The sequence below is a fragment of the Lithobates pipiens genome, unplaced genomic scaffold (genome assembly GCF_037356315.1).
Source record: "Lithobates pipiens isolate NorthernLeopardFrog02 unplaced genomic scaffold, aLitPip1_a1.2 Scaffold_25, whole genome shotgun sequence".
Taxonomy (NCBI): Eukaryota; Metazoa; Chordata; class Amphibia; order Anura; family Ranidae; genus Lithobates; species Lithobates pipiens.
In genome coordinates, this window is record NW_027507787.1 from 192,478,387 (window position 1) to 192,489,896 (window position 11,510).

The window sequence follows — 11,510 nt, forward strand, 5'->3', positions numbered from 1 at the left end:
TTGCTCTGGGAGGGCTCTTATCCTTAGATTTTGGCGTCTATTTTGATTTTCCTGTGCTTCCATTTTATAGAAGGTATTTCTTTGGTTTATTTGCAGTGCTTTCACTTGCAATTTTAATTCTGCGATTTCTTGTGTTTGTTTCTCAGTTCTCTCCTCAGCCTCTTCTACTCTCCGCAGCAAATGGCCCAGATCCATCCGGACATTTGTAATCTCACTCTTAATTAAACTTTCCATCCTTTCAAACATTACCATCATCTCGATCTTCGTGGGCATTTGAGCTATACTTCGCTGTTCTTCCCCGTCCCCCTCGTAAGTTTCCATCTCTCTCTCTGTTTGTGTTTCTTCTCTTGTTTTATCTCCTTGGGCTCCTTTTAACTTAGCCATTTCCTTTTTTGCGTTTTTGGTTGGCAAGGATGTTTTTTTTTCTACATCTGGGCTTTTTTGCTTACCCTCTTTAGTTGTCAAGTATTTTTGTATTGAACTAGCGGTTACACTAGTATTTAAACTCTCCCTCGGGGTTTTAGGTTCTGTTGTTTTATGTGATCTTCCCCTCATCATGTATCTTGTTCACTTATCTTGTTTGACAAAATAGTTGTCCTGTATAGAGGGGAGTACCTCTCGGTTCCAATCTTTGCTTTTATTGATTTGAATGGAGGGGCAAGGGGAGAGAAGAATATCCTGCCGTTTCACCTCTCAGGCACCCTAGTTTAGATGGAATACTTCTCTTCACTTTTGCTTTAAGAATTGAAAATTCTGCGACTTGATGGATTTTTTTTTTTTTTTTTTTACTTTTTTTTTTTTTATTAGGGCACCTGTAAAGATCCTGTAAAGGAACAATAAAAAAAAAAAAAAAACGTACCCTTCGTCCCTTTTTTCCGATCTCTATATAGCGTAAGAGGGGCGGGAGCACACGTAGAGAGAGAGGAAAAAAAAAAAAAAAAGAAAGAAAACGCATAAGGAACAAAAAAAAAAAAAAAGGGGGGAATGTCCTTATACTTTTGCAGCTCTATTTCTGCTTGATCCAATTGTCTAATCAGCTGCTATCCACCACATAATGGAAAGTTACTCTCCAGAAAATATTAGAAAATATTTCTCCAGAAAAGCTTATCGCATAGTTAAATCGCAGAGTTCATAATTTAATTTGCAGCTTAGTTCATAACATAGTTCATAACCTTTTCAGTCAGTACTAAGCTGTATCAATACTTAGTCCTTAAGTGAGCTTAAAACTCAGTACTAGTTTCAACTATCAGTTTAGTAGTTTCCAGTACTTCCAGCATTTAATCAATTGAGCCACTCCTGGATTCATAGTTTTCAGACAAAATCATTGCTCCATCAAGACCTCTCTTATGTCTCCAGTCACTTAACCCTTTCAGGCCCCCTAGTTTAGATGGAATTGAAAATTCTGCAACTTGGTGGATTTTTTTTTTTTGTATTTTATTTTGCTGGGGCACCTATGAAAATCCTATAAAGAACCTATGAAAAACGTACCATTCATCCCTCTTTCCCGGTCTCTGTATAACGTAAGAGAGGCGGGAAGATACGAAGGAAAAAAAAAAAACGCAGAGGGGGGGGGAGGATTCGGGGGGAAGAAAAAAAAGGAATGTCCTTATGCTTTTTCAGCTCTATATTAGCTTAACCCAATTATCTAATCAGCTGCTATCCACCACAGGAAGGAAAGTTACTCTCCAGTAGATATCGCTCCGAACTTATCGCATAGTTAAATCGCAGAGTTCATCACTTAATTTGCAGCTTAGTTCATAGCATAGTTCATAACCTTTTCAGTCAGTACTAAGCTGTATCAATACTTAGTCCTTAAGTGAGCTTAAAACTCAGTACTAGTTTCAACTATCAGTTTAGCAGTTTCCAGTAATTCCAGCATTTAATCAATTGAGCCACTCCTAGGGTTATTAGGCAATCATTGACATTTAAACAAGTCCTCTCATTGGTACGTTCTTACAAACATTTCAATTCCGTAGCTTTCATAGATTCATAGGTTTCAAAAAGAATCATTGCTCCATCAAGACCTCTCTTATGTCTCCAGTCAGTTAAATTGTAGCCAGTCCCAGCTGCTGCATCTCTCCCTCAGTTAGTCATCAAATCTCTTTAGCTTCCACAGCAAACACAGTTCAAACACAGTTCACGATGCAACAGCGCTGGATAACCTAGGGGCTCTGGAGGGTAGTATGCAGAGCATAATATACAGAGGACACAAAGGCAGAGATAAGAGGGGGGGCGTATGGAGGAGACAGAGGGGAGGCCAGCAACCAACAGTCACTCGTGGGGTCTCAGGATCAGGTGTTTTCTCTTGCAGCCATTTTTTTGATTGAACCAGGGATATCTCTCACTTACCCCTGTTCAGTTTCCTGCATCCTTTACTGCTGTCCACCCCGATCTATCAGTCGCTCCTCCTTGGTCTCCTGATCCAATATCATGGGGAATAGGCATCTGCGGGGGTCACCATGTGCTGTCCTCCAACACGGTGTTCTATCCCACTTCACCAGCATCTGCATCAGACTTGCTGCCATGGATCTCCTGCCTCCCCTTCCGTCCTCACAGACACCGCCTCGGGCTCCTCCCCCAGCTTTCCCACATCACATCCTCCCCCAGCTGAGCCACTGACAGCACGCCTGACGTTTTTGGTTTTAACATGACAAAATGTGTAAAATTTCAAGGGGTATGAATACCTTTTTTCAAGGCCAGTATGCAAAAGTATTCACCAAGGCACTGTATCCCCCTTGGCATTTTTCATGTTTTGTTGCCTCATAACCTGGAATTAACATGGATTGTTTGAGGATTTGCATCATTTCATTTACAGAACATGCCCACAACTTTTGAAGATTTTAAATTTTATTGTGAAGCAAACAACAAATAAGACAAAATAACGAAAAAGTAAATGTATAATAACTATTCACCGCCCTAAAGTCAATACTTTGTAGAGCCACCTTTTGTGGCTATCACAGCTCCAAGTCGATTTGGACAAGTTTCTATGAGATTGCCACATCTTCCCATTGGAATGTTTGCCCATTCCTCCTTGCAAAACTGCTCCAGCTCCTTCAAGTTGGATGGTTTGCGCTTGTGAACAGCAATCTTTAAGTCTGACCACAGATTTTCAATTGGATTGAGGTCTGGGCTTTGACTAGGCCATTCCAACACATTTACATGTTTCCCCTTAAACCACTCAAGTGTTGGTTTAGCAGTGTGTTTGGGGTCATTGTCCTGCTGGAAGGTGAACCTCCATCCTAGCCTCAAATCACACACAAAGTGGTACAGGTTTAGCTCAAGAATATCCCTGTATTTAGCACCATCCATCTTTCCCTCAACTCTGACCAGTTTCCCAGTCCTGACTGCTGAAAAACATCCCCACAGCATGATGCTGCCCACAACCATGTTTCACTGTGTTCTTTGGGTGATGTGATGTGTTGAGTTTGCGCCAGACATAGTGTTTTCTTTGACCAAAAAGTAAAATTTTTGTCTCGTCAAACCAGAGCACCTTCCTCCATACATTTTGGGAGTCTCCCACATGCCTTTTCGCAAACTTCTTCTGAAAGTAATGGCTTTCTTCTGGCCACTCTGCCATAAAACCCAACTCTATAGAGCGTACAGCTCATTGTTGTCCTATGTACAGATACTCCAGTGTCTGCTGTGGAACTCTGCAGTTCCTCCAGGGTTTCCTTTATGTCTCTGTGTTGCCTCTCTGATTAATGCCCTCCTTGCCTGGTCTGTGAGTTTTGGTGTGCGGCCATGTCTTGGCAGGTTTGCTGTTGTTCCGCTTTCCATTTGGTTATGACAGATTTGATGGTGCTCCTAGGGATGATCAAAGATTTGGATTTTTTTTTTTTTTTTAAACCTAACCCTGACTTGCACTTCTCAACAACATTGTCCCTTACTTGTTTGGGGAGTTCCTTGGTCTTCATGGCAGTGTTTGGTTAGTGGTGCCTCTTGCTTAGGTGTTGCAGCCTCTGGGGCCTATCAAAGTGGTGTGTATATGTAATGACAGATCATGTGACACTTAGATTGCACACAGGTGGACATCATTTCACTGATTATGTGACTTCTGAAGGTAATTGGTTGCGCCAGAGCTTTTTATGGGCTTCATAACAAAGGGGGTGAATACATACACGCATGCCAATTATAATTTCTGAAAAATAGTTTAACCAGTTCCCGACCGGCGCACGCCGATGTACGTCGGCAGAATGGCACAGGCAGGCATATTGGCGTACAGGTACGTCCAATCTTTAATGCCGCCTTGCCATCATGAGCGTGCGGCTGGCGGCGGCGTGCTCGCGTGCTGGTTGGGACCCCCCGTGAGTCCGGTCGCGGGTCCCGCGGACTCAATTGCCGCGGGCATACCCACGATTGTCTCACGGGGCGGCTGAATGGAGAAATGCCGTTGTAAACAGCATTTCTCCATTCTGCCTAGCAACTAGTGACGCTGATCTCTGCTCCATGTGATTGGAGCAGAGATCAGTGTTCACTAAATGAAAGCCCAGCCCCCCACAGTTAGTAACACACCCCTAGGAACACTTAACCCCTACACTGCCACCCACTGGTTAACCCCTTCACTGCCAGTGTCATTTACACAGGAATCACTGCATTTATACAGCAATGATTGCTGTATAAATGACAGTGGTCCCAAAATGTGTCAAAAATGTCCGATGTGTCCGCCTTAATGTCGCAGTCTCAATAAAAATCGATGATCACCGCCATTACTAGTAAAAAAAAAAAAAGAAAATTATTAATAAAAATGCCATAAAACTATCCCCTATTTTGTAAACCATATAACTTTTGCGCATACCAATCAATAATCGCTTATTGCGATTTTTTTTATTTTATTTATTTATTTATTTCATAATGAGCTAGTATGCTATGCATACTAGCTCATTATGCCTTTGCCTTGCAGGTTGCATTTTTTTTTTTTCTGCCTTTACTTCCTCTTTAAAGGATAAGTTTACCTTTTGGGAACATGATCCCAATGCTGCAGCTGTTGCCCGTTACCCTCCCTTCCTGTGGCAGTAGTGCAGGAAGAAGTTTTCCATACTAGCTGTCACTTTTTAAAATGGGGTACGGCATGGCCGTGTGAGCGCTGTGTGTGAATGGACTACAAGCCCCAACATCCTTGGCTGCTGTTGGCCTGCAGTTCTCAATGAATTACCCACGGCGCTGTGGAGCTCTGTGGTAGTTCATTGATTTCTTCCTGTCCGTGTATCTGCCTGCCTGTATGGGACGTGCGGCACACAGATATATACTGACAGATCTGAAGAAGACCTGCGTGGCACCAGCAATCTGCCGATCGCTGGTGTAATGCTTTACAGGCTCCAACAAAAGATGAAATACCGGCAAAAAAATTTGCATTTATTTAATTTTTTTCTAAAAGGTGAACTTATCCTAATTATTTACGGTGTCTAATCGGGCTGTGCACTTGTTGGTCGACTTTAATGGCGATTTTAGAATGCCAGCAGTTCTATTTTCTATATGAATACAGTGTCCATGTTCATGGTACATTAAATCGCCTGCTGTATTCTATGCTCCACTTTTCGTCTTTTTTTCTAATTAACATTTATACACACAACGTGGGTTATTTACAAAAAAATAAAATCCACTTGGAAGTGCAGTCGCTGTAGATCCGAGGGGGACATGCAAGGAAAATTTAAAAAAAAAAACAGCATTTTAGCTTCCACATGATTGGATGATAAAATCAGCAGAGCTTCCACTCATTTCAGATCTACCCCTTAGATTTAAAGCGACTGCACTTCCAAGTGCACTTGCAGTGCAAAGTGGATTTGCCTTTCCTAAATAATCTCTATTGTGTCGTCATATATCCCATTCTGTCATCCTTGCCTGAAAAGAGACATTATCTAAACGCAGTGGTTAAGTGGTTAGCACTTCTGCCTAGCAGCACTGGGGTTGTTGGTTAAAATCCCGACCACGGCACTACCTGCCTGGGATACTCTGGCTTCCTTCCATACTCCAAAGACACGCTGGTAGCTTAATTGGTTTCTGTCTAAATTGGTCCTAGTATGTGTATGGATGTGAGTTGGGGCCCTTAGATTGTAAGCTCCTTGAGGGCAGGGACTGATGTGAATGTACAATATACTGTATGTAAAGCACTGGGTAAATTGACAGTGCTATACAGTACCTGTATTTTAATAAAAAGCCATTCCTCATGCATTTTTTTGTTATTCTTCAACAGAGGAAATTCTAATATAAAGAAATAGTTTAAATCTGTTGAATATAATTGTAAGCAGCAGCTTTATAGTGAATAAACCCCAAGGTAGAGCAGAAGAACTACAAGTCCCAGGAATAGATTTTGCTGATCAGTTCTCCGTCTGTTCTGCTCTGCGCTGTTCTCTGTATAATGCTGTGTCAGTACAAATTCCTGCCACACGACCACTCTCCCCCTTCTTCTCTGTTTGAGAAATCACAGACTTCTCCGCTGTCTAAAATATCTGCCTCCACGTCTGATACCACAAATGTGAGGGAGCAGCCAGGCAGCTATACAGATTGCTGTTTAGTCTTGTAATAAAGCTGTGGGCGTTACATGTATCTGCTGCTAATTACTAAGCCACCTATTCACCTCTCTCAGTATTCTTGCTGAATCTCACTTCTACTTCTTTATTTCTGTTGCAGATATTATAAAAAGTTCACCATTCCAGACCTAGATCGATGCCGTTTAGAACTGAATGAGAGCGCACTAAGCTTTGCCCATGCAAACAATACTTTAATTATAACAGTAAGTATGGATTATGGTAACAAATATATACAAGTGTGTGTGTGTGTGTGTGTGTGTGTGTGTATAGATTGATAATAGTGATAACTGTTTATATTGTGTTTTTATATGTTCTCAGATGTTCAGACAGGGCCTAGAATGTCAATTCTGGGATTTGCCAGTAGGGTCAATGTGCCTGGGTACATAATTGGGCTATTTAGACTGAACCAGCCATGTGTTAATAAATTAGAAAATGCATTTCAGACTGTACAGATTTTGCACATTGCTTTCTGTACAGTTATGAGCTGTTTTTTGGGCCAGTATATAAAAAATACAATAAAAATAGAACTTAAAGCAGAATTCCACCCAAAAGTGGAACTTCCACTTTAAGGACTCCCGACTCCTGTTAGGCCATTTGGCATGTCATTTTTTTTTTGGGGGGGGGGGGGATACCTAGTTTTGACAGGTACCCAACTACCACTTCAGCTTGGAGCGACACGAGCGGAAGCTCTCCTCTCCCCCTCCCTCCCTGCAATCTTCTGGGACACGCCGCAGGTCCCAGAAGATTGCCCGGCCATTCAGGACACGCAGCGCAACTTGCACTGCAAGCTGTCACAGCTGGGTGTCCACACTTGCAATGCTGGCACCACGGAGAGGGAGAGAAGCGAGGCTTCGGGTGGCCGCATCGCTGGACAATGGGACAGGTGAGTGCGTGTTTATTAAAAGTCAGCAGTTACACTTTTTGTAGCTGCTGACTTTTAATAAACACAGAAATGGCTGGAACTCCTCTTTAAAAGGAGAAAGTTATACTATGTGGCATCCATTGTTGGCTGTCCCTCCTCACCCCTAAAGCCACTGCTGGGAGCTGATCATATTGACCGGACCAAAGCGCTCTAAGAATATGTAAATTTATACATGTTACTTAGAATAGGAGTTAGAAGGTGGGTGGGAGCAGTTTGAAGATTAGATAGTTATAGCCTAAAATTCCACTTTGTCTTCTTTTTTTTTCTTTTTTATAGTATTTTTATATATTGGCCCAAAAAAGTAAATCTGTCATGAGAAGAATGCTGGGCTGTCATTGCTGACCTCCTGCAAATGTCCATTCATTGGCTACGGGGCCTTGCTCACACAGTTATACTACAATGTACACCTGTACGAGGGCTGTTTGCACCTGCACAGGAGGCGACACTCGCTCACTTTTCCTCTTCAGAGAAAAGCTAAACAATGGCAATATCTCCATCCTCAACAAGTTCAAGTTTGTTCAGATTTACACAAAAGCTGGTATTTCTGTGCCTATGTTACTTTTTACTCCCATCACATACAGTATTGTATTAAAAGATTTTTTTTTTTTTTTTTATTGCACTGGTAAGTGGGGAAATGCCCCCTTTTGCTTTGTGTAGTAATATATTATCATACATGCATTGCCTTTCATTCTGAATTGCACCCCATGGCATGTACAATGGGTATATAAAAGAATCACGCCCTTTAAAATAATCACATTTTGTTGTTTTGCAGCCTGAAATCAAGACACGCTGTTTTGTTTTATATAGCTGTACTTACTAGTGCAGCTTATAACCTCTAAGTGAAAAATAGAACACCAACATGCCAGAAAAAAAGTCCAAAAAAATAATTTTATATGTCAGTATTTTGGGATATGTCTATATATTATAATATTTGCCCACTCTTTTTTTTTTTTTTTTTCAGAACTGCTCAAGTTCAGTTAAATTTGATGATGACCATTTCTGAACTGCAGTCTTAAACTCATTACACAGATTTTAAATGGGGTTTAAGTCTGGGCTCTGACTAGGCCACGCAAGGGCATTCACCTTTTTCTCCTTGAACCACCATGTGGTCATTTTTGCTGTGTGCTTTGGGTCATTGTCATGTTAGAAGGTAAACCTTCCCATTGACAACATTTTGGCAACTCCTCAAGAATCTGATGGTATTTTGCCCCATCCATTTTTCTTCTATGCGGACAAGTGCGCCAGTTCCTGCTGCAGAGAAAAATCCCCATAACAGGATATTACCACCCCCATGTTTTACTGTAGGAATGGTGTTATTTGGATGGTGAGCTGTATTTCTGCCAGACATATCGTTTGATGTTGAGACCAAAACATTCAATTTTAGTCTCATCTGACTATAACGCCTTTTTCAGTGTGGCTTCAGAATCTTCAAGGTGTGCTTAAAGGGGTTGTAAAGGTTAGTTTTTTATTTTCTAAATAGGTTCCTTTAAGCTAGTGCATTGTTGTTTCACTGACCTTTTCCTTCGATTTCCCTTCTAAATGTTTTTTTTTTTTTTTCTTTGTCTGAATTTCTCACTTCCTGTTCCTCCTCAGTAAGCTGTTCTGGCTGACTAAACGCCGCTCGGTTGATGGTGTGAAGTTTACTGAGGAGAAACAGGAAGTGAGAATAATGCACTAGCTTAAAGGAACCTATTTAGAAAATAAAAAACAAAGCTGTACAACCCCTTTTAAGGTTGTCAGATGTGACTAAAATTTGTTGTTGAGGCAAGATAATTCAAAGATATATCTGATGGAAATCCATCCAAAAACAAGATTGCATGGTTAACATCAGCCAAAACTTTTTCCCTTTTTGGTGTCCAACTTTTTTTTTTTTTTTTAACCTATAAAACAGGCGCACCTTGTCATATGACAGTTGAATCTAAGGCAAGGGTCTCAAACTGGCGGCCCCCCAGCTGTTGTGAAACTACAAGTCCCGTCATGCTTGTAATGGTCAGCCTTGCAATGCCTTATGGGACTTGTAGTTTTGCAACAGCTGGAGGGCCGCCAGTTTGACACCCCGATCTAAGGTTTTTAAGGGCCTATTTACACTTTTCCATCCTGGTGCATTGTGTTAATGTGCGATATGTAAATTGGCTGCAGATGCAGTGCCTGCAATATGCAGTAATGGGTTACATGCATTAGTGCACTCAAACACATGTACATTTGGAGGTCCATTCGGTTAGTGTTATGAGGTGCCAATTGAATTAAATGGCACTGTAGTGTGTTGGGATGCTAGTCAAAATGAATGGCTTTGTAACAGGCATTATTAGCAAAGTCATAATGGGCTCTTAATGATTGGAGGTGGGAGGTTATGGTTAAATGAGACATTTGACAAAATTCTGGGGCAAAGCGGTCACAAAAGAGCAGATGAGGTCTGTCAGACACTCTAAATACCATTGTCAAAAGTAATTTTGTGCATGGTCCAAGAGACCGCTTAGAGCTGGAGTAGGCAACCTTGGCACTTCCGCTATGGTGAAACTACAAATCCCACCATGCTTCTGGGAGTCATTGCTGTGGCTGCTAATCTTGCAATTCCTCGTGTGACTTGTAGTTCCACAGCATCTGGAGTGCTGAGGTTACCTACCTCTGGCTTAGAGAGATGTGCAGCTGCTCACCAACAGCATTTTGCAGAGACTAGGGCTTTCCAGATAATGGTTCTAGATGTAATCCACAGTCCACAAACATTTTAAAATGCATTGGTCAGGGCTGTTTAGAAACACCCCGGATTTCCTGGTGATCCTGTTGGAACGTATAACAGCATTTAACAAAATTAGCAATTTATTTGATTAGAGACCTAATGCCTAAGCATGTTATGTGTTTTGCATAGCATTTAGTAATTGCTCTCTCATCATATAGTATCAGAAACCTAAGGAAATCCTGGCAGTGGAAGAAGAGCTACAGGAGGAGCTCAAATCATTGAAGGCCAACTCGGAGGGTGATGTGGAGTGTAAGACTCAATGACCTGCAAATGAGCTGAATTCTAATTTTATGTCTATCGTTTTCTACAAAAAAAAATAAAATAAATACCTATGTACCCAATATAATGAGTATTTTTGTGTTTTAAACGTATTGACACAATCAATAAAAAATTTTAACAGGTTTACCAACATGTACGATGGAACATTCATTCACTACTAAGTAGAACTTATCAATCTCACTATATTATCTACTGTTTTTTTTTCTTTTACACCAAAAATTAAAAAAATAGAAATATTGTGCCAAAATTTTTTACTACAGTAAAAAAAAGCACTCTGTAAATACTGATCCCTTCAGTATGGAATATTATTGACCCACTTCCAGGATGCCATGCTTGGGACTGAGTGGCCAATCACCAGGCCTAAACACTGTGATGTGAGGAAGACATTAACCCTGTGTAAGCTCTGACACAAAGATCGCATTGGGTTTTGTCTATGTGGCAATGGATGAATGGAATGATGGGGTGTTTCAGGGAAGGCAAGTATCAGCGGATATGGGGGAGGGGGTTCTTTTAAAAGAACCTGTCGCTTTTCTCCAAATGGGAGTCCCCTTAACTGTTGTCAGAAAATACTCAGGAAGAAGCCCAAAATCTTGGATTGTAACATTAAAAAACGTAAACCTTTCATCTGCTTATTTTTTTTCCTTCCCTGCTTCTTCTTCTCTTCCCCCTCATCAAAATGTGATTATATCGTCAAATGTTCTTTGCTTTTCAATGCAGGCAGATCATGGCTGGTGGGAGGGGCCAGTAAGATGCTGTACTTGGCTCCCAAGAAACAGCACAGCGCCCTGCCCAGTCCTCCTCCCAAATATCAATATACATTAATAGGTAGCCGTCATTCTTCAGGAGTTGTCTTCTTAGGGAGGCTGTGTTTGTGTTCTGACTGCCCAAGGTTCTGTATCTTGAATTGCTGCAGCTTCTAATGTAAATTGTGAGAAGCTCTAAGTGTTTGGTGAAATAGTAAACCATTCAGTACAGGAGAGGAGCCTGTGCAAGACTCAAGGTAAGCCCAGAGGTCAGCTTTGCATGGGTCTTCAAACTATGGTTC

General features: G+C 41.3%; 1 protein-coding gene across 1 annotated transcript in view; it reads left to right on the forward strand.

Moving 5' to 3' along the window:
- The window catches only part of DPCD (deleted in primary ciliary dyskinesia homolog (mouse)), a 44,349-nt gene extending 33,752 nt beyond the window's left edge, over window positions 1-10,597 (forward strand). The window contains exons 5-6 of the mRNA XM_077455341.1: window positions 6,628-6,730; window positions 10,345-10,597. Of these exons, the coding sequence (XP_077311467.1) occupies window positions 6,628-6,730; window positions 10,345-10,449 (208 nt within the window). The 3' untranslated portion in view covers window positions 10,450-10,597. The remainder of the gene's footprint in view (window positions 1-6,627; window positions 6,731-10,344) is intronic.
- The last annotated feature ends 913 nt before the right edge of the window (window positions 10,598-11,510 follow it).